General features: G+C 39.9%; 2 protein-coding genes and 3 long non-coding RNA genes across 7 annotated transcripts in view; 4 read left to right on the top strand and 1 right to left on the bottom strand.

Moving 5' to 3' along the window:
- Window positions 1-15,464, top strand: part of LOC107273603 (ras-like GTP-binding protein Rho1) — a 23,281-nt gene extending 7,817 nt beyond the window's left edge. The window contains exon 6 of the transcript XR_003061592.1: window positions 15,447-15,464. The gene's annotated coding sequence lies outside the window, so the exon portion shown is untranslated. The remainder of the gene's footprint in view (window positions 1-15,446) is intronic.
- Window positions 12,222-27,899, bottom strand: LOC107273597 (zinc finger protein 205). Of its 2 annotated transcripts, none has more exons than XM_025090973.1 (6): window positions 27,367-27,899; window positions 25,550-25,846; window positions 24,982-25,284; window positions 24,181-24,416; window positions 20,129-20,279; window positions 12,222-14,336 (listed from the first exon to the last, which is right to left on the bottom strand). In XM_025090973.1, exons 1-6 carry the CDS (start codon window positions 27,371-27,373, stop codon window positions 14,032-14,034), a joined length of 1,299 nt encoding a protein of 432 aa, XP_024946741.1. In that variant the 5' UTR covers window positions 27,374-27,899; the 3' UTR covers window positions 12,222-14,031. The 2 variants fall into 2 exon arrangements, with proteins under 2 accessions (XP_024946741.1, XP_024946742.1); XM_025090974.1 differs by lacking the exon at window positions 27,367-27,899 and adding an exon at window positions 26,363-26,493.
- On the top strand, window positions 21,865-24,327 carry LOC107273610. 2 transcript variants are annotated; one of them, XR_001539295.2, is made up of 3 exons: window positions 21,865-22,959; window positions 23,832-23,977; window positions 24,204-24,327. It is a non-coding gene; the product is annotated as an uncharacterized LOC107273610 (long non-coding RNA). The 2 variants fall into 2 exon arrangements; XR_003061593.1 differs by having other exon boundaries at window positions 23,708-23,977.
- Window positions 24,365-25,129, top strand: LOC112495242. The gene is made up of 3 exons (XR_003061594.1): window positions 24,365-24,539; window positions 24,611-24,715; window positions 25,000-25,129. It is a non-coding gene; the product is annotated as an uncharacterized LOC112495242 (long non-coding RNA).
- LOC107273607 lies at window positions 25,154-26,644 on the top strand. Its single transcript, XR_001539291.2, has 4 exons — window positions 25,154-25,289; window positions 25,426-25,503; window positions 25,577-25,726; window positions 25,908-26,644. It is a non-coding gene; the product is annotated as an uncharacterized LOC107273607 (long non-coding RNA).

Raw genomic sequence — 27,899 nt, 5'->3', positions numbered from 1 at the left:
GGGGGGGGGGGGGGGGGGGTCAAGGCGAAACTAATCGATGATTCGAGTAAGAGGGAACGAAAATTATCGCGTCGACTGTACTTCTCTTAATAGCGAATGGTGGCGGGCGGGTTGGGTTGGTGTGAGGGGGCTAAGGGGAAACGGTGACGAGTTAAGAAAGGGGGGGATAAATTTTGAAAAAGAAATTTCTATTGAAATACAAACGTGCATAAATAGACTATAAATCGGATCGGTTTCGATCCGCACGATACCAACTAGGCTAAATGTATTATTATTATTATTATTATATTATTATTATTATTGTAATACGATGACACTAACCTAACAAATTGTAATAGCGGCTATATTATATTTATGTACTCCGAAAAAAAAAAAAAAAAATAAGCCCTTTGTCTCCAAATCAAATACGCAATTGGAGTTTTGCGGCCTTCGACGCTTCTCCGAAAGCTTGAAGCACACGTGTCTCTGTTCTTTGTTCTCGCTCCGTTCTACTTGTTTTTATCACATTTTGTATTTCCTTCTTTCTTTCTCTCTTCTTTCATCCAACCGGGAGCCGTCTTGTGATTTCGGGCTAATATGATCGCGATTATCTTATCTTTTTTTTTTTTTTTTTAATATATATGTTTTATTTCAATTCTTATGTAATACTTGTAAATGACACGCACATAACGTAAGACTGCCTCGTGGCCTCTGTTGCCCGTTCAAACACAGAAATAATGAAACTACACAGCATGAGACAGTAAGAGATTTAGATTGCGAGATGATTGACGAAAGAGCGTCCTGTATTTTTTTTGCGTTAGAAATTGCAATAGTCTAGCGGCACTCTCAGGTTAGATTAGGTCTCAGTACAGGAAAGCCACAAGCCTACCGAAGGTTCTCTTATACGTGAAGTAATTAACGCGTTAGATGATAATTGTTAAATTTGTTAATGGCAGCGAGTTGCAGGCATTCTTAATCTCCCTCTTTCATCGTTCTGTCCACCATCTTGTTTTTACCCTAATACCTTGGTATCTGGAATTTTTTAATTACAGTAAAACAATTTTTTTTCCCGAGACATGAGTTTGTTTTTTTCATAAACGTATTTCGAGGAATTGTGGTTGGGGTGGGGGGTGGGGGGGGGTGTTATACTCATCAAATTCACTGTCAATTCTGTACCCTTATCTCTTATCAGTGGCTTTATTGGTAATCGATTGTGTGTACGTGTATGTATGTGTATATTTGTTGATTAGATGAAATTATTCAATTGTATCTTAATGTTTTCTTTCTCTTGACACTGTCTCTTATGTTTTACTCTCTTTCTCTTTCGTATGGTTTCACGATAATCTTAAATCCTAAGGATAATCCGGTGTTCCTCAAAACAATTAAAATCATTGTCTCACATGCAATGGACCTTCGGACTGGCTTTTACTTCCTCGAATGTTAAGTGCTTCGAGCGTGACGCAATGATCGGAAAAATTCGGGACGCTACGATCTTGGGATCCTGATTAACGATCACGTTCGTAAATGCATAAAACGTGCTGCTTCGTATACGAGCGGTACGAATAAGATGCGTCTGTACTACTGTAATACATACCGTAATTTTAATACTTTACGAGCGTACTACTATTATTGTTACTAATAACCTTAGTACTGTGTATTAGAGTACGACTCTACGTACGAGCGCATAATGTAATGACTTGGCGTACACTAATTAGATATTGTCTACTTGTGTGTAGATACTCGCCTCCGGTACGCGTCGACCGATCGTACTATTTTCAAGGGTTCGCGCGTTTTTTATTTCCAATTCAAATTACGATTGGTATTTCAACGATCGTCACTTTAACCTTCTGGATGCGTTCACGGGGGATCGCCGTGATCGCAGTATAACGGATTCTTTCACTCTATCGAACCCTTGTTAACGGCCGATCGGCAGTATCATTGCCACTGTTTGCCATCTCGTTCCGCGAGCTATTTAGACGCGGCACGTAGCCTTCTCGTTCCAACGAGACATCCGCGGGATCTTTTTGCTACCACCAATTAATAACCGTTGCCTCTTTAACGTTTAACACGTATGTACCTATTTACTATATACAATTGATACAATATACTGTAACGCGTAATAATGAACTAATTACTTACTGATTAACGAATATTTTCAAGCGCCATTTTTCTCATTTATCTCTACGTCACGAGACTCGATTCGTTAGGTTGTCACGACGTTGTCTGGGGTTTTTTTTTTTTCTATTCGTAAGCCCATGGGTGATTCAACTTTTCGCGAGGAAAATGTGTTTCGTGCTTCCAGATTCGTAAAATCGTGTCGAGGGAATGCTAAGGGAGGTGGACGGCAGAATTTTTATTTGTGCGTGGGTGGAGGAAGAGAACAATTTTTACTTAACCTACATGAAGGCGATATTACTCTTTTGTCCTCTTCTTGCACCAGGTACTTAGTCGTCTGTCGATCCTTAGTGTTTTTCGTTATTTTTATTTGTCAGTGAAAGAATGCGACTTTATTCGAAGCGATTCTTTCTGCTCTACGTTTCATGGCGATACCGCGATACTCGTATGGCTTACTTACGTACGTACGTACTCGAGGACGGAGTCAACAAGTCTTTCACCATCTTCATCGAGACTCCTGGATATTTATGTATGTGACAGATCCGTACTTGATGGGTTTTTGAGTAGAAAGTATTTTGAAGCTGTGTTCAGGCTGGGTTATTGAGTTGATACTGAAGCATCGACATTTTCTTCGGAGACGACTGTTGTGTCGTTTGTCTTGTGACAAGGTGCAAACTTAGTTTATTGACTTTTAAATGATTTTTTTATCGTATTGGGAGAATTTTCGTCTTAATCCTATACTAAGCATGATTTTCAGTTAGGAGACGCGCTGAATTTTATCTCTTACACTTTATTTCTTAACGATAATACTAATAGTAGAATAATTAGATCTACTGTGAGGCAAGACCATCATTTTTTTACTGCGAATATAGACTGGAGATCGCGCGAGCCTCTAGTCACGATGTTCAAATCGCGTATTTTATAACATTATTACTACTACTACTATTTTACTGCTATCACTACTATTACAAGTAACGATATACGATTCGTTGATAATAAAGCGAGTCGAACAGTGTGTATGCATGTGTGTGGTATTGATCACGTAAGAATATTCAAAATTGGGAATTGCCCATTCACTTCTTATATTCAGACTTGCGGATTTTTTTAGAATCCCGCTCTCTTTTTAATTTTTTCGCTGTGAGCACCTCCTGTGGAGACTGTTTATGACCGATCTACTCGTTCCTGAGGTAGGTATCGATTATGAACTTGATCACGCCCACTGAATACGACTCTCGAGCAATGGTGCAAATGAATTCTTATGGAAGCGTGGTATCATTGGTTGATAGTTCATCGTTTGCCGCGCGTAATTAGGTCATAAAAGTAGATAATCGGTCATAGTACAGAATAGAGGATCTTAAATATTCTTTTATACTCTTAATGATTTTTAAAACTAAATCAGCTTAATAATAATGTCATTATGTGTCGCCATGATACACCATCTCTGCTTCAATAATTATGCCTATTTATCATCAGCCAACCTTTTAACAACCGACAATAATTATATTCCCGAATGCGGATAATGACGAGAAACAAAAGCACCATCTATGAACAAGTGGCAGTACTTCGTAACGAAATAAAAAAACCCGCGGAAAATAGTCGATAATGACGAAATCAACGTTATTAACAGAGTTTTTGACACGCAGAAAATCAAGAGACTCGGTCGAGTCTCGCGCCAAGTACAGGCAACCCGCCGTACGAGGCACGGCCCGCCGAAACTCTTTACTTGAAGCATCTCTTGCATTTCTTGATGTAAATTCGCGTTCATTATGCCAGTCATCAAACTCATCCTGTAACGTTTTCACTACTCTTTTACATTACTACTGCCTCCCGTAGTTGATTATGATTTAATGCTCATTTAATAATTAATAAAACTTTCGGTGATTCCTTATCGAGTACTACTTGGCGGGTTCGTGTATTTCTTGACATAAATTCGCGTTCATTATGCCAGTCATCGAACTCAAAACCAATGTCAACTTTCTATATACAGCTCATTCACAATAACTCGTCAAAAATAATCACGGTAAAAGCTTAATAATACACATATAGTTTTAGGATACTATTAGTACGTTCAAAGTAAGTGCTTTGGAATTTCTGGCACGGACCCGCCAAGTAGTACTCGATAAGGAATCACCTAAAGTTTTATTAATTATTAAATGACCATTAAATCATAATCAACTACGGGAAGCAGTAGTAATGTAAAAGAGTAGTGAAAACGTTATAAGAAATTTTGAAAATACAATTAAAATGATGGGCCAGTGCTAGATCATATAATAGGCAAACATGTAGTGACTTATGTACTTGGCCTCCATAATCTGATATCAATACTTTTTATTAGAGGAATACACAGAACTCCTGTACTTGGCATAGTTTTTTACACGTAAGTGTTTTTTGGGGGATTTTCTTTTGTATCATAAAGCATATAATATTCCAAATGAAACAAGTTATTTACCTATTAAAATTAATTAAATTATAATTTGTGTGCTAAAATCTCTCGAATAAAATGAAAATCCGTCCAAAAGGAACAAATATCTTTACGAGCGAGTACAATATAATGCATCATACGAACAAAAATCATGTATAGAAATTTTCTGTTCCCTTTTAGTAAACCGAAAATATATCGAAACTTAGGTTAGCGTTGGCGCTAGCGCTGGCACTGGTACGGTACGAGATTGTTGACTTTGAATCTCGCTAACCCCGTACTCCAGTCTGAACCTCCAGACACGCAGTGGGCCTTTAGTCGTTGTAAAAGTTGATAAGGTTCCACGATCCTTTGAGACGTGACAAAGTGTCAGGCATTCAAGATATATAAAAAAAATATGAAAGCGTCATAAAAAACTAGGAATCAACGTTTTATAAAATTACATGATCAGTCGACGACGTACGAAATCGTCAGATAACCAATATGTGTCTACACACATATATATAATACCTTCTAGGAATAACGTGGCGCTATAATCCAGAAATAATCTAGAACGATTAGTCGATTCGAAGTGAATAGATGAGCATACGAAGCGGCGATGTATAAAAGAGAGAGAAAAGGACAACCATAGAGTCCTCGATCTAAGGTAAACATCTGTCCGGCGTGCAACGCCAGGTCGCTGTATGCGATAACGTTTCATGTCTGTTATAAAACATTAAAACGGCGCGAAGGTCCGCTCGTTTATCCGTTGGTGGTAGGTCCGTCGTTCTGTTTGTCCCTTCGTATTCTTTCTAATGACGCCCCGCGAGACACTCTTGGGCAATTATAACTTTATCAAGACAGCGCGAGGCAGCCGGTTGAAGCCCCCGCGGGTTGTTCAAACACTTTTTAATTCCGATGCCCATTACGCCATTAGGGTATTAACGTAGGACGGCATCAATTATTGTACGTGTTCCCATTACCCTTTTTCATTCCCTCTCTTGCTTACGATTCTCGGGAGATTCACGGCCGGACACCGATGGCGTGGCACTCTTAATAATTTATTGAACCACGGAATATCGTGCGACCCAACCACGAGAAATAATAATGTGACAAATATAAACGTAAATCCTTATCTCTACTGTTTACTATATGCATAACAACTTTATAGGTTATGCTCGTCCTGAGATCAAGAGTCAACCCTACCACGTAAGATCACCAAGGTATTTCGTCAAGCTACATATCTGTCAAATTATACAATATTAACGCACAACATACCCATCGTTATGAGATCTGAGAATTTTGTAACAATTCTCTTATCTATTTTGGATAGACGTCTATCGAGTTTGCATACGAAGGTTTTCGCTTGTATAAATTCATAAGCAAACTAACCTGTAAACGTGCAAATGTGTAATCACGAAATCGCTACATTCGTCTACGTACCGAGTGAAAGAACGAGCAGGTGATGGAACACGAAGGCGTCGCGAATGACCACTAAGACGTCCTTCGTGTCTGCTCGATCATAACTCACGTCTTGGCGCGTATTTTAATTACGTTCGATATCACCTTGGCGTTGTATCAGTAATTTTCTGTGCCACTTACGTGTACTATCGTTGCCGATTTTATAGAAGATTATTTTAATGAAAGAATTAATTTTCTGTTAGGGTAATTACGAAATAGTTTAATTAATTAACAAAAGATATGCCTGCGACTTTATTCACACTTCAATAATCATAAATAAAAACATGTTCGTTTTGAGGTACGAAGAGGTACTGACTCTTTCGATAGTCCTGCCCTCAACGGCGATTCATTTGTTTGCTAACCGTTCATTAAACTTCTTTCAGGTTATCTGGTTCAGAGGCTATACTGTAACATTGTTACATGCTTTTAACGAAATATGTTGATCCAATAATGAAGCAGCAAAAAAGTCTTGGCTTCGGGACGGATGCCACGAATTTAAATAATAAATTCTGGCCAGGAAAGTCTCAAAACTGAAATGAGGTAACGAAAATTATCGACTGGTTTAAAACAATATACATAGTAAACTGATTGAAGAATAGATTGCTAGGAGAGAATGTAGAGTGGATACAGAGATCACTTATCAGAGTTTATTAATTTTCCTGATGGGGTTATGTGCTCGCAGTGACAGATTGTACCCGGGTGTGTACAACACGTGTGTCGCATCATCAGATAGAAAAACAGCAAACCGATCACCCGGGAAGTATAATTTTATTACAAGATACCATTAAAGAAAAGCAGTTTCTTTATAATTATAATAAAATAAATCAAGCTACTCTGTCGTTCCTATAATCGTTAGATAATAATATAAATTTTAATTGGATAATGTATAGATGTAATTCCTGAGTATTTTAATTGACTTGAATTTTCCATTTCAGGTTGTTTTTCCAAGAGTACAAACGCAGGACTTGACAGATGGTTAATATGAAATATTTAGTGAACTGAAGTAAAACCATGGGCATTTTAAAGGACACCGTTCGTATAATCGATTATGATAAGCGTTATCTACATATACACAGAATGCAAGGGTGCCAAGGGACGTTCTTGGGTAATGCAATTCGTTACGCGATGCTCACAGCATAAAAGCATAAACGATGTGTATCCGATGCACGTCGAGCGTCGCGACGCTCGTACGTTGAACCCCGTCCGCAAATGATGTTCCGTAATAATCATCCTGACGATCTGTCAAGTCACAGGACGACGTTCAATTTTGATAAAAGCCACTTAGCTTGCAGACGCCTCGTGTACGTCGAAAGAAGAGAGGTTGTGATATGCGCTCCCACGAGTCTCCTGGTGGCAAATCAAATAGCATCCTGGCGCACATGCTGTGCGTGCTGCTCTGTGAAAATAACACGTCAGACCGGCAAGAAAAAAAAAGGAGGAAGAGGAACACAGGAAATAATGAAGACAACAGAAGATCATGGGAGAATATAGAGTATAAGTAGAATCATTGCAGATGACATGGACATCCTAAAGTTCAGATAAAAATTTGTAACGTCAATGATAATAATTCTTGTTGGAATTCATAAGAATTTCTTTCGCTTAATTCCCATCAAGGATTCAGAAAGGATCGAAACCTACCTATATAATCAGTAGAAGTATCATGTACCTACAAATTATATTCTACTATAATAAGTCATATATAATTGAATGCCTCCAGTGGTGAAGTAGGAATATTCGTGATGAGTATAGTTGAAAGTTTCATATTAGTTATTCCCATGGTATTACCCGTGACTATTTACCATTGTGTCTACGTGTTGGATGTCTCAGGGCCATATAGGTACTATAACCCGCGGACGTTAAATCGAATCTAATGCAAACAGGAGTTACGTTGCGCCTGTATCGCTTACTGGATCGAGTGCTGTATTCATAGTATCCTCTAGAACAACGACCATCATCAGTCTGTAGCTTTACAGCGCAAAATGCAAACAGACGCTCATGCGATGTTGCTAGTCGCTGATTCCTAATCAAGTTGCACGACGAAAGAGTAATGTTTGTTTTATTCCTATCATTATTTGCAGTGGTAGCTGGATACACTTGGGACAGGTACTCGTTATAGTATATTCAGAGCTGCAACAAACATGAATAAGTTTTTTCAAATGGACACATGAGCTTTAGAATAGTCAATGATTTAGGAGATAGATACTCACCAGTCATGACTGTCATGTTTATACTTCAACTGGAAGCAAAATATAGTATACCTGATATACCTCAGTGGATCTATTTTATATTTTGGATTCGTTGGGAGAATTTATGAAGTTTTTTTAAGAGGTCAAGCCAAATACACTCTTTGAATGTAAAGGCACAGGGAAATCTGCCTGTGGATGCATATCTGAGTACAATGGAGTTTAGCTGGGGTGTTGATCAAGGGTGAGTATTCAGGGTGACATTATTTGGCTTTTCATTGAGTCAGAGTATTAGGAATGAAATATATGCTGTTACCTTATATATATTATTGCAGGATGAAGGATCAGGTGTGAAATCAGTGAAACGTATTCAGAAGCTTATGCACCCCAATAATATGCGGATGACCTAAAAGGGTGTGTCGACGTAGGTTTGCTGTAATAAAAAGATTATTTATTATGTATGCATATATATATTTTTCAATTTTGTAAAAAAAAACTTATCCACGACATTCCAAGTATTATCTGTGATTATTACCTGACGTGTATTTATGTTCTTTTAGAATCCAGGTACCAGGTTCACACTACAGGTTCATACACCTACAGGTTCACGAGGGTTGGTCGTTCTGGGGGAAAATTCTCGTGATTCAAGGAGAATTTTAAATAAAGATACACCTGACGACCTATTTGGTGATTCATGAAAAAGACAATGATAACTAGTCGCTCCAGAAGAAGAGTTTCCCTGCGTGAGCCAGAAAATGGTTCTTAACAGCCATATGTGGCTAAATGATAGATTTTTTCAATGCCATCTGCTCGCCTTTTCTTTTTCTTAAAGAGGAGGATGCGGTCTCGACAGAAGATAGAGAAGCTTCATGGCTTTACAAGAATCTATACGGATCAACCGTGTATAGGTATACACGTGCCTAAAAAATTCGGGCCAATTTGTGCCATTCAGAAACTATCAAGTCTGATGTGTCAAAACAAGGTTAAAAGGGATCGATTCATTTACATTACAAAGGTTGATCAGAACGTGTGTTACTAACCGGACGAGATGGTGTAAGGTACCATGTCATTTTTTCGAAAATGAACCATGAAAGACATCACCTACCAGCTCTCTAATTTATTCAGGACCCAATCATTGTTAGCTACCTATGATACACCGTTTTACCTAGAAAGCAGCATTTTTGAAATCTGCATACAAAGTCCCTCAGTGCTGGACACGGGTATCTACTTTTATTTCCTTTATTATTATACACGCCAAAGTCAAGAAATATCAGTCATCCGTAACACTCATAATGGTTTTCATTAAATATTTAAATTTCAGTCGACCGTCGCTTTAGTTCGAATTTCAAACACAACCTGGTGACACGATTGGATGATTAGCATTGTGCAACAGTGGCCTTATCAGGAACTGTTGGTGTATCGAAAAGGAATATTTATTCTGTCTCTCGAAATGCACCCAATGAAAACCGATAAAGCATCTCTAATCTTGAAATCGTCTTCTTGCAGACTGCACCCGTGTTCGTATTATGAGACTTTTACGTATCTACCTTAAGTTTCTTCGTTTCCCCTACTGCTGCCAAAGACTGGAGGATGTCGAACAAAGAAGTTTAAACTACATAATGAATGTATTCTTTCGCCCGACCGATTTTCGAACGATGCTCGTCACGACATTTTAAGGTACTATGCGCATGCGTGTAGTGTAAACCTAAAATGGATCCCGACAATAGGAACAATTTACTCGCCTGAAAGGCTAGTTTAGTATTAAAATCTCTATTCTTACCTGCCACTTTTAAACCTGCAACCTGAAGACCACCCTAAATCTTCAGAGAAGTCTTCTCGATCTTTCCTCAGAGACTAAACCCTGCTTTCCACACGGCCCTAGAAAATATCATTTAACTGATATAATTATATTAGAGTCGTATACATTTATAGATGGCAAATAAGTCAGGCCCGTACACACAGCACGCAACAATGCCGGCAGATTTGTTCTGAACACTTGAACAATTGCCACATTACTGACACATCGCCATACAAAGATTTCGTCTTTCCCTAGTTTAAACGTGGCCTAACACAGATAAAATTTGCCATGTAAGATTTTAGTCAAAGCAGATATAATGTGAGAATTTGAAGAAAAAAAAAATGGTACAAATGTCTGTTTTATAATCGTAGTTATAAGAATGAATCATTGTCATGTAATTAGAAATAAATATACCCACCTCGTTACTCTGAATATTTAATTCGAAATTGTTCATTGGCAAACGGTGGATAATTGCCTATATAAATAATTGGTGAAAGATCTCATTAGGCATTTCTGACTTTACTCAGGCATAGACTATAAAGTCTAACGAGATATGCGTGGTCAACATGAATGAATAATTGAACAATACCAAAATCCATATCGACAGGCTTTAAGTCAGGGTTTCAGTCTTAAATTAGATATACGTTAATTACGAAGACTCGTCCTATTTGTCTTTCTGCTGGTTTAACAGTCTAAGGAATTACGGATTTTCTTTAACGAGTAAGAATACTTTTACCAAAGGCACTTAGCACTTATTCATCTCCATAGTCACTGGACGAAAACACTGAAAAAAAGAATTGTATTTATTTAAATGTCACATCTACGTCAATCCACATCCATAATTAGCAAGTGACACGACATTACCAACATCAAACAACGTAAGTTTGTTTCTATAAAGTCCAGAGGGATATTATAACCAAGAAAAGACGGAAGGAATAATAAAGAAGAAATATAACACGACGACAAGGAGGAATAAAGGAACACTCGAAGTCGCAGGGCATGGTAAAAGAACGTTATAGTTATCCGTGTATAACGGTTTATCCATATTTGAACAATATTAATTTCACTATAGAAGCTAACAGCAAAGGGTCTCTCATTTTCTCCGAGCTCTGGTGGCCGCTCGTGGTATTAATTCGAGAGCATCAAACATAAAAGGGAACTGCAATCATGTTACACAACCGGCTTACCGACCTGGTAGAAGGAAAAGATGACAGGAGAGGTTATGCGCAAAAGAAGAAAGAAAGCTTGGGGGTTGCTTTCTATAAAGTGGCCGTATAATCAAGAATACCACACGGAACGCTGACACGTATTATTTATCATATATGAATGTATTATTAATTTATCATATGAATAAAGATCGTTTTACTCCATTTATACTAAGGCATCTGCGATCTAACTTTACGTCTGATGAAGACTGGATGTCGATTGTCCGATGTCGAAGAGGACCAAAAGAATTCAAAGATCCCATCTCTCGGGACCAGGAATCATGAGGCGGCGTAATCATTCAAATTATAGGGTTTCCTTGGGGTATAGACACCCTTGTTAACCAGCCGAAATAAGGTGACCTGATTATCCTTTCGTACCTGCTAAAATTGTCTGGACCAATAAGATCCTTTAGAATTGATCAATTACAGCTGAATGATTTTACCCAGTAACGTTTCACACGCACTTCTAATCAATCATATATTATTCTACCAATTTATACGTTTTTCCGCGTGAGTGATCTCCAATTTCTTTTTACAAAAAAGAAAAATATATCAGGATTAACAGTGAAAATTATATGGTACTTTGAGTATTGATAGTATAATGTAACTTGAATATCTGCTGCATGAGTAAATCCTAAGGATTTTAAATAAGACTATAAAATACATAAGCATATTATTAGCCACTTAAATTATATTCTAAGATAATTGCGTAACGATAAAATATGGCAGCTTATTGCAGTAGCCAACAAAGAGATTTCCTTGAGGGTTTCCAACCCATGTAAAATCATTGAAACGTATCTGGCCGCATGCATAACCACTTCGCTCATCCATGATGATTCTGCTATGTCATGCGAATCGATCTCCGGTTTCCACGTCTCTGACTTTACTGTCGAGCCAATTAGAGATCCATGAATCGTTAACTGAATCGACGTTGATTAGCCATTAAATGGGTAATAAATAATATTAAAAAGTCATAATAAAAAATTACTAATGCGTAGATTATTTTCGTTGAAGTTAACGTTTAAAAAAAAATTAAAAAATAAATAACAGCGTATAGGTGGGTAGAGGAAAGATTGTCAACCTATAAGAAAAACAATTTATTTTAATTAATATCTTCTTCAGCAATAATAAACATATTTTTGGTTTTACCGATTAACATGAATCATACATATGTCTCTCATTCTCTCTCTCTCTCTCTCTCTCTCTCTCTCCCTGACGTGTAAACACTCAAAACGTTTATCTCTCATTCATCCACAGAAAAATACACGACGCACGCGCCCATACGTAAAACGTACAACGCCCTGCTCTATATTCATTTTTTTTTTCTACCAATTATACAAATTTTAAATCGTAAACGAAAGTAACTCGTACGATCAGCTTTCTGCGCGATCGATCGCGGAACAGTTGACTCGTAGGGTCAAAAAACGCGAAGAAACAAGTATACACAAAAGAAAATAAGAGAGAGATAAAGAAAAATGTAGTGTCCCGTTCACAAATAAGCGACACGATCCTTTACGTTTCCTTGTGCTTTACCTAACTCTCCTCTTAAGTTGACTACGTGGGTAAATTACAATACTAATATAATACAATGTGTACGGACGTACGCTCGGGGGCCCGAGGCCAGGTGAATTTCGAATTTTCATCGTGTCTGCTAACACGGCTAATAAAATCGATCAGAGCATATCGATTGATCGTATTAAAGCGAGTCGCAAGTCAATGATGAGAAAGAAAAGAAAAGAAATTAATAAACTAAATTCATACATATCATTGCGATCATATTAATTTCAGCCATCGATGAAAAGCCAAATACTACCGGCTGACCAGCCTGCCTTATAATATCTTTGGTCCATTAGCTGTTATGAATCATTGCCGGACAATAATTTTGTACAATAAAATTCTTGACTACCGACATTGTTTTTTTTTGTTTTTTTTTTTCTAGTTTTTGTTACCACGATAAAAACGAGGCTCATTGATATGCTTTACACGGAGAAAAGATGTGCAGGGTGTGCAATAAACAATTGTCATTGCTGTTCACGGTATGATCGTCTTTTTAGAAAATAATCATTTCAACTGTAATCGGACCGGTGCCAGGGGGGTTGGTTGAGCACTGGGAGGGGTGTAGGAGACGCTTCGCGACGCCGTCACACTTAGTCACCCGTCAACCAAATTCAAAAACATGGACGAACAATTTTTCGAAATAGCAAACTACAACGAGATCACGATGTTGTACAACAACGGTGCCAGGGACGTGGTCCACTCTCTAATTTATATATAAATTTGTATTAGATCCTAATTATAGGCTAAAGTACGTCAACGTATACACTGGTACGTGCGCTTGATCGATCCCACCAATAAGGGCAGCTTTGGCTTCGATGGACTATACATATATAGAAAGATATAGGCTAATCATACAATTACGTTCTATTTTTTTTTTTTTTAAGTACAACTCCGCGATTAGAGGATTACGCAAATTCTCGCGCACATCGATCGCCCCGGTAATACCGGAGTCGCGTACGCGTGCATGCATTTATAAATAAACAATTAATCAATTAATAAATACGAATCAGGTATGCGGTGACACCGACGAAGAAAAAAAAAAATAAAAATAAAAGAACAAAGAAAAAGATTATAATTAGATATCAAGGCACATAGAGACACTTTCCTCGTAGAGCAATTATACTGTATACGATTTGGTTAACGTAACGAGCACGTGATTTGTGGCGTTCGCTTTAAAAGATGTTCTGCGCATGCGCGTTCAGCCCATTAGTTAACTGGAAGTGTCGCCGTAATCGCTCCTACACGAAGAATTCCCCCCTTGCAGAAGCGCCAGCTCCTCGACTACCCTAACAAGTATGACCTCTGGTTGCAGTAACGAGAGACGCCGCGACGTCTTCAGCTGCTACCGGGTAAGGATATCGTGCGTGGATAAGTCGCAAGAGCAGAGGACGAGGAATGATGAAGGCTCGTTACGTTTCCAGTATTCGTGGGAGGCACTTGAAGAGAACGATAGTCCAGCGCTGGTGCGGCCGGATGCTGACCCTCGCGATGACGACGCAGATCGACTTTCCTCTGGAAGGCTTTGTCGCAAAGTCCACACTGGAAGGGCTTGTAGCCTGTATGCTTACGCATGTGCGTGATCAGGTTGCTGCTCTGGGAAAACGCCTTGCTGCAGACGACGCACTTGTGCGGTTTTTCGCCTGAAACAGAAAGAAACAGGGAAAACGTGAGGTTCTCGTTCGGATCGATCGAAATTAATTCGATTATTGTAAAGAGAAGTATCTTGGAACGAGAGATTAAAAAGGAAACGTCCCTGATGGACCGTTACCCAATATAATTGGTGAATGTGACAATATTAATCTGACCATTATTGTCTGCTGGTCCAGACCGTTGTCAATTGTCGATGCGACGCGCGCACGTTTCAATTGTATCGAGGACGCAGAGAGAGGCGCTAGTCGATTAGAAAAAACGTCAAGGTTAATAAAACGCAGCTGAACCAACTCGTAAATCATGAACGTGCGTACGAACGCGAAAGACTTTTGCGCCAAGCCCGAGTAAACCTATAAATTCATACTTGAGAAGAAGTCTGAGACGCGAATGGACGTCTTTTCCCAGAAGTCTCAGCGAGTCCTCGATATCGTATCGATCTGTTTGTGTTTTGAATCGATCGATCGATATTCTCGGATATATCATGGCGGACAGTAGGTAATTACAATTGTTTCGTATAGTTTAATGTGCTAGAAAGAATATAGATAGATTTTTTGTTGGAACTTTCCCGTGGCAAAGGGCGGGAAATACAATTCAAATGTTTTCACGAGTACGAGGGACGGGGAGTCGTTTCAATTTCGTAACCACGTCGGTAACGTCACTTTGTCACAGTAATAGACGCATTTTGGTCATTAATATGAAATCGATGAAAAGGCTTGGCACTTATTGGTTGTAACTTACCTGTCGTCCTGCGACAATGTATACGCGAGGCACACTGCTACCTATCAATCGGATCGACATGACGGTTAATAAGAAATATTACGGTAGGGAGGTTAGGGATGAGGAACGGGGGAAAGGTGAGTTTGGAAAGGTTTAAGGCTGTTATAAAATGAGAATGACAACACCATTGATGGATGGCGATAATTTACCAAATACGCCGCCATAATGACATTCGCGCTGTTTTCATCAGGCGACGTTGCCTAATTTGATTTAACGATACGACGCAGAGTAAATATTCGTCGTTGCCATTGGGTTACGAGCAAACACTGGTATCTCGCGGTAGTCTTTAAAAACCTTAAATTTCAGGAAAGCAGGTACACAAAGAGAGAGAGAGAGAGAGAGAGAGAGAGACAACAGACATCGCGCAATATAGATATACCGCAAAGAATTTCAGGAAAGCAGGTACACAAAGAACGATACGACGCAGAGTAAATATTCGTCGTTGCCATTGGGTTACGAGCAAACACTGGTATCTCGCGGTAGTCTTTAAAAACCTTAAATTTCAGGAAAGCAGGTACACAAAGAGAGAGAGAGAGAGAGAGAGAGAGAGACAACAGACATCGCGCAATATAGATATACCGCAAAGAAGTGGGACTTGGCTACGAAATAAGTAGGGAAAAAGCCACGAGGTGACAGCACCTATGTATATAAAAAGGGCGGGGAATTCGAAATCATAAATCTCTTATGTCTCCTCGACGTAGCTAGATGTCACCATCGTCGCATCGATATTATCGTCATTATCACGTAAGCGTGGTAAACTGTACTCCTCCTTATTAGCTTAACCTTATATACATATAGACTGTATAAATGAGCGTCATGACGCCTCGGAGAATCTGTCTAAAGATAGATATTTCGAAAGAGACGCAGGCGGAAAAGATATATAGAAACAAATTGTATTGACATACTGAATCATCGTCATCGTAAAAAGCAGTAATAACTATCCGTGCGCGTTTCCCAAGCTTTTGTCCGTTTTTTTAAATTAATTTCACGAACGTTACGATTAATGTTATTACGATGCCCTGATAAGAGACCTGCTTCCATGACAATACATTCATGACATGTCCATATATCCGTATTTTTTTTTAATAACTTGGGATAAGGACGCCCGGCGTCCCCGGTATAATATCGTCTCAGCCGGAACGATGTTTTCCCAGGTCTCACTGCTTGGAAGTGCGTACGTCCGAATGAAAACACAATTAGTGTAATTGTCTGACCGGATTGTATGTTTTACATACAATTTCGTGTATCTCAAACGAAATGACCGATGCTAAGTGCCGCTTCGCTACGCCAATAACAAAAATGTTTTCGCGATATTCCCTGTTCTCGCCCATCGCCTCGAACGACATCACAGACTGCCTGTCATCCACGAAGGGAGTTCAGGGGGGGGCGGCGTCTCGACGTTCAGCTTCGACCTGAATCATCAGGAAATTCTCATAAATTCATATCGCAATGAAACAATAAACAAATAAATAAAGCAGTCTGTATAATTCCGATTACCCTTCTCAATTCGGTAATAACAATTCAATTTGCCAATCGAATAACGCACTAAAAAAATTCCAGTATAACCTCAAACAGTGGATCTTCGAAATTTTAATTTTTTTTTTTCCTTTTCCTTTCAATCTCTATCAATTTTCCTACGAGCTATGGGGTATCGACGTGATTATTGTTTTTAACACGCTAATGACTAACTGAATCGCAAGAAGGCACAGTAGGGCCTCTTTGCAGCAACAGCAACATTTCCTAAGGGTGGTGTGTCAGCGACCCAAGAAATGTACATCGATCGTTCTCAACGTTCATTATCAACCCCTTACCGACGACTTAAATATTTACCCGCTGAAACGCTAGGTCCGCGGCCGATTTTAATGACAGGTCTAAGGCGCAAATCATTCGAGTGGGTTATGACACTGAATTATGTAAAGGCGTCCTAACGAACGTGAAATAACAGTTGTGTCACTGCGGGATAACAAATCGACGAAGTAAACGTATACACTCAGTTCCTTTTTTTAACCCTTAATGAGAATACGTCATTAAGTCTTTATTACCGTAATAAGCTCTGTGTGACCAGATAAAGAAACAAAAACGAAAATGAAATATCCCAGTCGAGACTGATAAAACTTTTCATCCCTCGGTACGAAGCAAAGAAATAAAAACAAAACAAAAACCGCACAAAGGGGTAAAATTTTCAAACTTTCGCAGTTCGATAGCGGTTATGGTGTTTAATTATTTAGTGTCCACTGCAGGAGGGAGGAGGGGGGAGGGAGGAGGCGCGAGGGTTGATACTTACTACTTACAACTACCCTGCGTTCCTAGCTTCGAACGGAACCCCTCTTCTGCATATAAAGCACCCTAGTAGAATCCTTTCATAACACCGCCTCTCTCCTTCTCAATGATTCAAAAGTCCCGGGTTATCGCGAGAAAGTAAAAAAAAAAATCCTTTGTTTCCTTATGGCCAGCAGGTACACGCGACGAAGCGAGCGGATATTTTTCCTTTTCCTGACGTCAGCCGACCGGGGGGTGTCGCGACGCCACGTCATCGAATGCACAGCGTCGTCACCGGTACCCGAGAGACGTGGACGTGATACGCATGATATACAGACACGTCGATTAAGTTGAAAAAAAAATTATACTTTAGTTTAAGTTTTACTCGGTCAGCCCTTATCCTCCCCTATCTCAGTGTCCCCTGCGATAATTAGCCCACCTAGGTAACAACTAGCATCGCCACGTGTCCAGCGCACGCCGACCGGAAGCTCGCTTAGCACACACAAACAGCCCATTTTCCCATCTCACCTTCCTTCCGGTGAGTCTTGGAACACTGGGGCTATTAAATCGGCGCCCGGTTCTTCCCCTCTTTACTTTACTACCCCTCCGCAGCGAATTTATCGCTCCCATTCGCCTTGGTCGACCACTTTTTCCTACTTCTCTTTGAATTTCCATTTCTCTCCGTACCTCCCCTCAAAGTCTCATCGGCCTTTCTCACACCTCCGTATGACTTCCTATCCGCTGCACAATGTCTCCTACAACGATTCAAATTGTGTTTAAAGTATTCATAAAGTACATGTATATTTTTCAAATTCCTTCGCCATCTCTCGAAAGCACGAATCGACCGATATTCCGCTCTGTCGTTGTCGCGACTGCCGTTTCGCAAACCTCTCGCCATAGGATCGAGGGCTCGAAGTTCTCTGGAAATTGTTAGTAATGATCCTAATGTTTCCTGCATTATTGAAAACACGTACGATGCACTTGCTGAGGTATCACGTCCATTGGGGTAGGTCTTGGATCATATATACACAATCATCCCTACGAGGTGGAAACATATGCCTCGGACTAGGGTCCACCCTCGGCGATACAAATTTTCTAAGACACTACCCACACCCCGTCGCCTTGAGATTCGCCTGATATAAAGATCAATGTCGATAACACAATCGTTGTATACTTTTTAATCCACTCGATGGTCGTTAGGCCAAATGCATTCAATACTACCTCGTACTGTACCCTCGGGTACGTATTGCGGACCACCCCTAATATCACAGTCGCATTAAATGTTTCCCATAATATAAGTACACAGTGAAAGCTCGACTCTCCCCCTCAGCTACCCCGAAAAAAAAGCAAATGAAAACCGAGGCATGCCACATACGTGCATAGGACACATGAGCGAATCCATTAAATATTAAAATGCGATGGACTGACGATTTCCCATTGCATTTGGAATGCCTTAAAGGTATACCTATATGTACAGCAATATTGTGACATATAGATAGGCATAATCGAATGGGATCAATCGATCAAAATTATTGATCGGAATGACCGTAGAAGAAAAGATAAATAAAAAAGAAATCGTTGATTAACATTTTCAAGGATACATTACAACTTTTCATTATTCCAATATTCATCATAAATTGATATCTCCTTCTCTACGGGTATCGTAGAGCGCTCAACTGTATCCTCATGTGAATTTAGCTTTACACGATGAGGATATGTTTTGTGTGAACATATCGACCTGGAAGCATGCGTGATTCACTGACACGTGTTAATAGAGTGCAAGTCCGTATGGGGCGTGAGAGTGACATTAGGGGATGCGCTCCCACAGATATACTTTCCTGTCCCCGTTACACCTTGGAAACACGTATACAGTACGTATGTAATGTACAAAGACATCGGTACGAGTCAACTGGACAAGATAATTCAACGAAGATGGATTTTGAGAAGTAATGAAAAAAATTTTTACTTATGCAAAAAAAAGTCTATTAAAAAAAAGGCCACCGCATTGAATCCCACGAAAATTACCTAAGTGGACAATAAAATCGAATCGAACGATAATAACAAGTCAGTTCGATGTACAGGGTTAGAACGATAGTCACAGCATAGTAAATGTACCGGGAGTCAAAATTATTGGGTATTACCCTGGGGGTCAAAGAGGGGAAGGTAAGCCTATAATTAAACGTAAGAAAGATCGTAGAAACGAAAGCTTCCTTGATCTTCCAGCCGGTGAGACTTGGGACAGGGTGGTGATAGCGAAATAATAAATATGCATGAAACACGTCGGTGCCATCGCAGGAAAACAATAGACTAGGCCTGTAGTAAGAAAGAAGGGAAAAAAAAGCGTATAAGACATATTTCCTCCGTACGTTGCTCTAGGGAAAGCTATGGGGTACGACAGTAACACCACAATTTTCTCAGCGGCTTCAATTTATCCCTCCCCCCTCGCCCCGTTCATTCTCTATGGGATAACAGGCTAAAGTGCACTATTACCCAATACATAAATTATTTAACAGGAATTCGTACGTGTCGTGGTCAGCGATCCTCGTTCCCTACTCCCAGCCGAAATAAACGTGTCATTGCGTAACCCCGTACGAATTCGATAATTCCCTAAAAAAAATATATATGGCCGAGGTCGCACAGGTATACGGAAAAAAAAGTCTGATAACGATAATCCTGTTTGTAAGAAAAAAAGAAAATATAATTTTTTAGATTTTTTTTTTTTTAGTAAAAAGCTCGTTTCACTCACCGGTATGTATATAGGTATGCTTCTTCATGTCACTCTTCTGATGAAACCTCTTTCCGCAATATTGACAGGGATAAGGTCTTGTGTCAGAGTGTATGAGAAGGTGAGTGCTTAAGGTACTGGACCTCTTGAAAGCTTTTCCACACTGTTTGCACTGAAAGTATAAAAGAAAAATATTTCGTCATTTTTTTTGTTCACTCGGAAACGTACAGGAGTAAATTATAGCGATAGCGTGGTTACGCAATTTTCAGAATCATTATTACCCAATCATTTTTCATTCCCTACGCGTAAAGCCCGTAGGCATGTAAGACATACGTGAGAGCTTTAACGCCATTGATATGTTGTAAGCTGCGAACGCTTTCCTCACAGTGATATCAATGTCCCTTAATGGCGCTTTCGGAGTTCCTTATTCCTTTAACAATGTCCAGCAGCAATGGCGCAATATGTCACGTACAGAAGATATGCAGTTGATACCTGGACTTGTAGTCATGCCGTGACGTTAATGGAATGATTTGTCAAAGGCTTATTTTCCTTGACAATTATTTACCACCTTCCATACCAGAGTCAATCATTGTCAATGCAAACCCAAGTCATATAAATAACTCACGTGCCTTGAAAATTTATTTCGTTTCGATATATTTATGTACCGATATACATTTTTCCTTCTACCTCCATTTTCTTCATGCGCAAATTGCCATGATATCTAATCTTCAGGCAAGATTCTGACAGCTAATTTCAAACTGTACATAAAACGTACGTCGTTGCATATGTAGAAAACGATGTGGAATCAGAAATTAAGCTCTACAGTCAGCTAACTGATAGCGATAATCACCTGATAAACAAAGAGTATCGTAAAAACGTGCATCATAGAAATGAAGTATTGACGATGAGTATAAAACGAATGAATAAAGGAACGGTATATTAGTATGTAAATACAGGAAATACATCCTGATGGAGTATCAGGAAGATCGAAAATCAATACCATTCATGACAGACGTTTCGGGTAAAAGAATAATGAAGAGGAGAGAATGGAAAAACAACAACAAAATTATAAATTACCCAAAAGGGATCTTCGACGCGAGTCCGTGCGTTTATGCCTATGCTGTATATTTTTCCTCAAGCCTCCCAAGGGTTATGGTAGTAGAAGTCACGTGAGGCGACGCGCTGCGACGCCCAGTTGCACCTGTGTTTGCAGAGCGTCGCTTTTTTTTTCCTATCATGTGGCGCGCATACAGGCGCCAGTGTATGACAATACCGTAAAGCCGTCCATGGTATCCGCGTACGAGTGTACGATACATGCCAATTTTCACAGAAGCGTCATCGGGCTTTATACGCTTTGCGTCGCGACGTCTAACCATCGGTGTGTTTGTTTGCAGTCGGTAGGTAAGCGAAGGAACCTATTCTCCTTGGATGTACAAGATAATCCTTCTACGGACAATCCTTACTGTCGCTATTCGCTTGGCTCTTCATCGTCGCCATAACTCATCGCCGGCTGATTGTTTCCGATAACAATGATCGTAGGTAGGTGATCTTCCCTCGAGTACATGGGACTCTTGCGTGTTTCGCATCTATATATCCAGCCTTGTATAAACAGAGCACTTGTGGTTGGGTTACATATAGATGTACGATTGTTCATTTGGTGACAAGACATTCGCGATGACCGACGTCAGATAGCCATCCTGGTCATTTGTACATTTTATTTCTGAATATCGTGCACCCTTGGGATAAGAAAGGTAACGTTACTTGTATTGCCGTGGGTATCCCCTAGCGAGACAGTGTTGAATATATGCCTGTCTCTGTGGATTTTCCTTAAACGCGATGCGTCGCGACGCCACAGAGTCACGTCCTCGGAAAGGACCTAATGATACCGTGGAAAAAGTTTTGCCGGTGAAAGTATAGGTTATTCCGTACCAGGTATTGAGATTCCTGAACTCCTGGGAGTCATTTGGGATGATTGTGCTTGACGTGTCTCTCCTTTTTTGCCCTCAAATATATTATGTATGTCCTCTGTACAAGGTATAATGGCGTCGCGAGTCTTTTTGCGCAACGGTCAATATGACTGTCTTGAATAACCTATAAAGTATTGCGCTGTAGAAAAAGATATCCACGATCTAAGGGTACGCGATCGATGTCAATCGAGATCGTTAATAGGCGCGACACGAACTCGAGAAGTTGCATAGGAATCGCAAGGAAGCGAACGGACAATAAGATTGTAAGGCAGAAAGAGCGAAGGAGTGGAGCGTAACAATGTGCAATGACTTATTCCTTCGTGTCTTCTATCCTGGTGGCTCCTTACTTCTGTACTTATAACTATTCGTTTCCGTTGCTGTCAGGTAAGACACAAGAGAAATATCTGCACTGTAATATACATTTCCTAGCGTTGTTCGACTTCGTTAACGAATATAAAGTAGCGTCTCGGCAAAACTGATTGCAAAGCCCGCCATGTTTTTCGAGGCGCCTATTCGAGCGTAACGATCAGCCAATCAGCTGCGAGCAGCCACTGCTAGAGTCAGATTATACTTTGTACAAACGTTGCCGTATGTCGGGCCGGGAGAGAAATAGCACTGTAATTTGACGAGTATTAAGTTGAGTAAACACAAGTGCAATTACATAAATATAACAAACGATCGAGGTTCACGTATGTGCCTACCTACTTTCTTGACTAGCTAGGTTAGCCAGCCGAGTAGCCGATGGCCGCTACTTGTCGACTAAACTGGCAAACCCGTCACCCATATACATACATGTATTAAGCACAGGCCGAGTTCGTGCAAGCATATTCGTAGCAGTGCAAACAAACCTAGAGGTTTTATATTACCTTCCGAACAAGTTGCCAGGTACAGTATTGTAAATAGCCAAATCTATATTGTAGGTTATGTAGATATAGGTTAACCATTGACCAGAAGTCCCGGAATTTTTTTTCATGGCAAATGCCTTCCACGACAATTCTTAATCCGTGACCAATTACGAATATCCAATAATATCGAATTCTTCGTGTATTTATTACGGGCACTTAACACCCTAGGTACGTAGCTATGGCCCGTAATGCGGTGACGAATCGTTTCGATAACCGGGGGGTCGCGTTAACGAGCACGTCGCGTTTACCACTGCTTAAAGCAAACTGGCTATAACGTTGGGTAATTGCGTCAAGAAGAAGAAAAATAAGTAAAGTCTCTTCGCGATTCGTTGAGCCTGACAGAAAAAAAACAATATATCAACTTTCTCGTGTACTCCTTAATTTGTCAATTTTTCATACATTTCTTTCGCTCTCGTACCTGTCAATTTTATTATTCAAAAAATCCAACTGGTTTTTCGTGCACGATGTGCAAGCTCGCAGCTCGGTGTCTTTGTCATTTAACGAGTCAAATCTGGGTAGCGTGACTTCGGTCGAAACAGATGAAACTCGAAACTCTTTTTTTTTTCATCTTTACGATTCGTCAACAAGTAAAGTGGAAGCTTGGGACTGCCGCATTTGCCAAGCTCGTAAAAACTGTTATTGCTGGGATCTAGAGCTTTACTTAGCTTGCAGTCAATTTGCACTGTACATTGAGAATATCCACCTAATGGACGATCATTTTTTTATAGCTATCCACAAGCAGATTTCTAGGACTGATGCTTCAGCTTTTTTCCTCGAAGTCATACGAGCCACACCAATCTTATTGATTCTCTTGGAGCCTTAATTTTCGTATATATGTATATATACTTCCAGATAAATGCTAGGCAGCTTGCGCTTCCGTTTGCCAATTCCTCAAAAAGCTCATTCGTATAGCAGGCCTTCGCGATACGTTTATCGGCACTGTGCAATAATGATAGAAGACAGCCACACGATTCGTCGAATGTTTCCCTACTTACGAAGTGAGTAACTGAGTAGCTGGTAATTGTCTGGCATATATATTGTTACGGATAAGTAAATATGTATTTCTTATCACCGTCGGATAATTGAAGAGTCCAGTTGACGTTTGCACCAACCCGAGAAGTAATATGGTATTTTTCAAATATTCAAATTTCCCGCGATTCTTCTAGGTCGAACGATTAAAATCGCCAATGACAGGACTCACCTGAAAAATTCTTTCTGTCGAAGATGGCGGCGTGAGTGGGGAATGATGAATTTGCGTACTGGTGACAACAGGAGTACAAGCTGTGGTAGGGCTGAGTTCCGCATGCGGCCTGGTTTCCTTGGCTTCCCGTTCACAAACAGATCCGGGCGACCAGATTTCGCTTTTACGTCCAATGCTCGACGAGGAGGATGATACGTCGATGGGTTTGGTGCTGAGGTTCAACGGCGCGTCGTCCTCTGTAAATTGACAAGACCAATTGACAGGCTGGTCGTAAAACTGTCACACAAAGTGATTGGTGTGCTGTGTCAACCAGAGAGAGAGAGAGAGATCGACGTGACAAATAATAATTAATTGCAAAGGTCAGAAATTTTTAAACAATATACAGTCGCCCGCGACTGGAGACTTTAATAGGCTGATAATATTTTAACAGGCAACCGGATGCCAAAATGGGCGCATACGCAAGTGGACGATATCGCCGATGGGATTAGTAATTGGTTTAATTGCCAGGCATTATCGACAGCAATGAAGATACCCCGTAAATTGTCTAAATGATATAAGTATCAAAGTAAACCATGACTTTCTTTATGTTGTCAAACGTTAGGTAACACTTTTTTTTATCTCGACTTTGCGTGCTCAATTTACGTGAAAACGAGTTTCTAAGCTTACAGTAAGCCACGTATACGAAATGGCTAACTCCATTTTTCTACGTTAACCTTATCAATTTTATTTGCTTCCGACTAACCGCCGCCCCTGTCTCACCTGAACCAGACAAGAACACAAGTGTTCCAGAGGATGACTTACCAAACTTGACTTTTTCAGGTGTCGTCCTTTTGGGAGATGTCGTTCGAGTAGGACTTGGAGGCTCATCGCGTACTGGTGAACAACTGGCAACCGGTATCGTTTGCTGAGGTCCAATTCTTGGAGGTAGAATCGAATGGGGCAACAGAAGACCCACTGCGTGATGGGCCCACCAGGATATATTACTTCCTGGTGTCCCGTGTATACCCGGTACCACATCTCCAGATCCTCCGGAGCTACCACTACTTCCGACGCTGCTACCGCTACCGTATCCACCCCCACCGTACATAAGTCCGCAACGCATTTCTGAAGTGAGCAAAAACATAATTTCGCTCAGTATTTAATTACGTAAATTATTCGTTGGTATCCTGGGAGGATAATCTGGTACGTTTCCATCCTACCAGGAAGCTGGGCTATGATTGTGTTATTAACTCTTCTTAATTTCAGGTCGAGTATTATAATTTCTGACTACGTAAAATCAACTGGTACGGATCATTGCGAGAGATTAATATCCAGAGTACGAAGGTAAATTTATTAGGAGTATCAGGAAAATTCGTATAGTGCTACTCACCGCGTGCTATCACTCCCGTGGACACAGCCAAATTGCGAAGCCTCAACTCGGGGTTGTAATTAGAAACGAGGGTGAAAGCGCTAAAGCGATCCGGAATTGGCTGACCAGTTACGGAAGTGTTGGATGTGGCGCTGCTCGAACTACTTCCGGGACAACCTGGGCTCCAAGGCGAAGCCGGTAAGGCACTTGGACTGCTTGGCGGCGAGAGAGTTGCTGGGGGTGAAAGGGCCCCCGTAGATACTCCGACACCGCTGCAGCGGAGTTCCGGTTTCATGTGCCAACTTCTTGGTACCGTTTCTAAGCAGATTTTAATATGACGTGCCGTAACGTTAATAATAATTCATTGATTTTTGTCCAGGTCAAGGAATGAATCGGGAAAATAATGCACAACGCGAAAAATTTGACCTCGGTGACACCGGGACCGGAAACGAGTACAAGAGGAAACGAAGCTCGTCGAACTACTAAATAAAACGCATTCACTGCCAGCCATTACTGATTGCAACGAAATGCGGGTGGAAAATTGTAGCTTGTGTAATCTATATGCACAATGTAGTTCTGGACGCATACAAAAAATTATTAGTGTACTTTTTTTTTTTGGTTGGTACCATAGACAGAGATAATTTTTAATAATTAAATTTTACGTATAACTGTAAAATAGATATATTCAATTGCCTCTTAGTGGTACATTTGTATAAAAATCTAATATCTTTTACTTTACCATCTAAAATTTCATATTAGATTCCACAACAGTGACGTTATAGAGCACGGAATTAACAAAATTTCCAGAATCGTCTGGCTCTAAATTTTACTCACTGCGCAGAATTAAATCGTTAACATGATTTATCTATATGCTTGCTTAAGTTTACGACAACTAGATCGTGTATTGCCAACGCAACACGTGTAATAGGTTAGGGCACTAAGGAAGCCTCTTTGGCAGCGTCGATATGCAGCTCGAACAGTCGGGCCAGCTGTTATCAATATTTTTTATCATTCACCTACCTCACGACAGAGTTAATGCTATGTAAAATAATCATCGTTGTCTAGTAACCACGTAAATCGTGACGAGTGGGAAAGAATGAATATCCAAAAAAAAAAGTAATTACAAAAGATAAGAAGCACGTGTTAATTTATAATAAGCAATATATATGTACACATTCAATAATGTATTTATTTTTCGACGGTTTAATGAAATCTCGTTATTGAACAAATTAATTCTCGACATGGATAATATCTGACGTTTATTCCAATTTTTCGTTCAGGCCGTCTCGCCACTATGTGAACAAGTGTTAAAACAATTGAGCGACAACTCACCCGTATCCTCTTTTTCGTCTGACGACTAATTCAAACGAAAACGGCAAATAGAGACTAAACTCTTTCCCGATAAAAAAAAAGATAAATCTCGAACGAGGTTATTTCATTTTAATTTCCTTGTTTTACAATATGTATTAGCTATAAAGTGATTATCTGTAAATGTTTTTTTATTACTACAAATAATTAACCTACGTCCTCACAAACGTATGTTTTAACGCTCCATTTAATTCGTGGCAAACAATCTTGTGAAATCTGTTATTGAGCTGATTCGATTACGGAATAAAAAATTTGGTCTTTAGTAAATACATTGATAACGGAAAGGTACCAGCTGTGTTTAACGTGACTGCGAGTGTGAATTATTAAAAAAAAAAGTCTGCCCCAAGCGAAGGAGGTGCTAGAAGATTTCATATCGTTACCTTTTAACTGTATCTACTTACGATAAATGTATCGAATTTATCCAAGACTATCGATTTATATTAACGAATAAGCATTCAAACAAAACTCACCACACATCACGTTCCAGATTTGCCAATGAACGATACAAAATACTTATATCTCTTTCGTATCGTTCATCTGGCGTAGGGATCCTGTACAGTTCAAACTGTATCTTCTTCAGATTCACTTATCAATTACGAACTCCCGACACAAAATCCCACAGACATACGTCCTAGTGGTAACAATGTTCACTAGTAAAAAATCCATGCAAGAATGTATTTAAAAAAAAGTCCAAGTCAGTTTTCGAGTTTCTCGATTGGTAACAAAGGGAGAACAATTATTCTCGTAATATTTAATTCTCATTAACGCTTCACAATCAATTGATTTAACACTGCCGCCCTTTTATCTTTTTCTTGGATCGTTGATAAGGGGGTGTATTAAAAAAAATTACTCGTAAAGCAAAGGATATCTTCAATGGTTGGTAGTACAAGTATCTAAAGTCTTCGTCAACGTGTGTTCAGGATGTTCAAAGTGTCCGAGACTGAGAGGCGTGAGCGTCCCGACGTAGCGCAGGACCTTGACTGACCGCCGATCGAGCGTCGCG

The sequence above is a fragment of the Cephus cinctus genome, unplaced genomic scaffold, assembly GCF_000341935.2.
Source record: "Cephus cinctus unplaced genomic scaffold, Ccin1 Ccin1_scaffold1762, whole genome shotgun sequence".
Lineage (NCBI taxonomy): Eukaryota > Metazoa > Arthropoda > Insecta > Hymenoptera > Cephidae > Cephus > Cephus cinctus.
This window is presented reverse-complemented; position numbering and strand designations above follow the sequence as displayed.

Excerpts from the sequence above, each read along its gene's own strand:
- LOC107273597 (XM_025090973.1), bottom strand. Across the intron at positions 24,417-24,981 it reads ACCTGAAAAAGTCAAGTTTG|AGGACGACGCGCCGTTGAAC; the intron begins GTAAGTCATCCT and ends GTCAATTTACAG. Across the intron at positions 20,280-24,180 it reads CGACAGAAAGAATTTTTCAG|TGCAAACAGTGTGGAAAAGC; the intron begins GTGAGTCCTGTC and ends TTATACTTTCAG.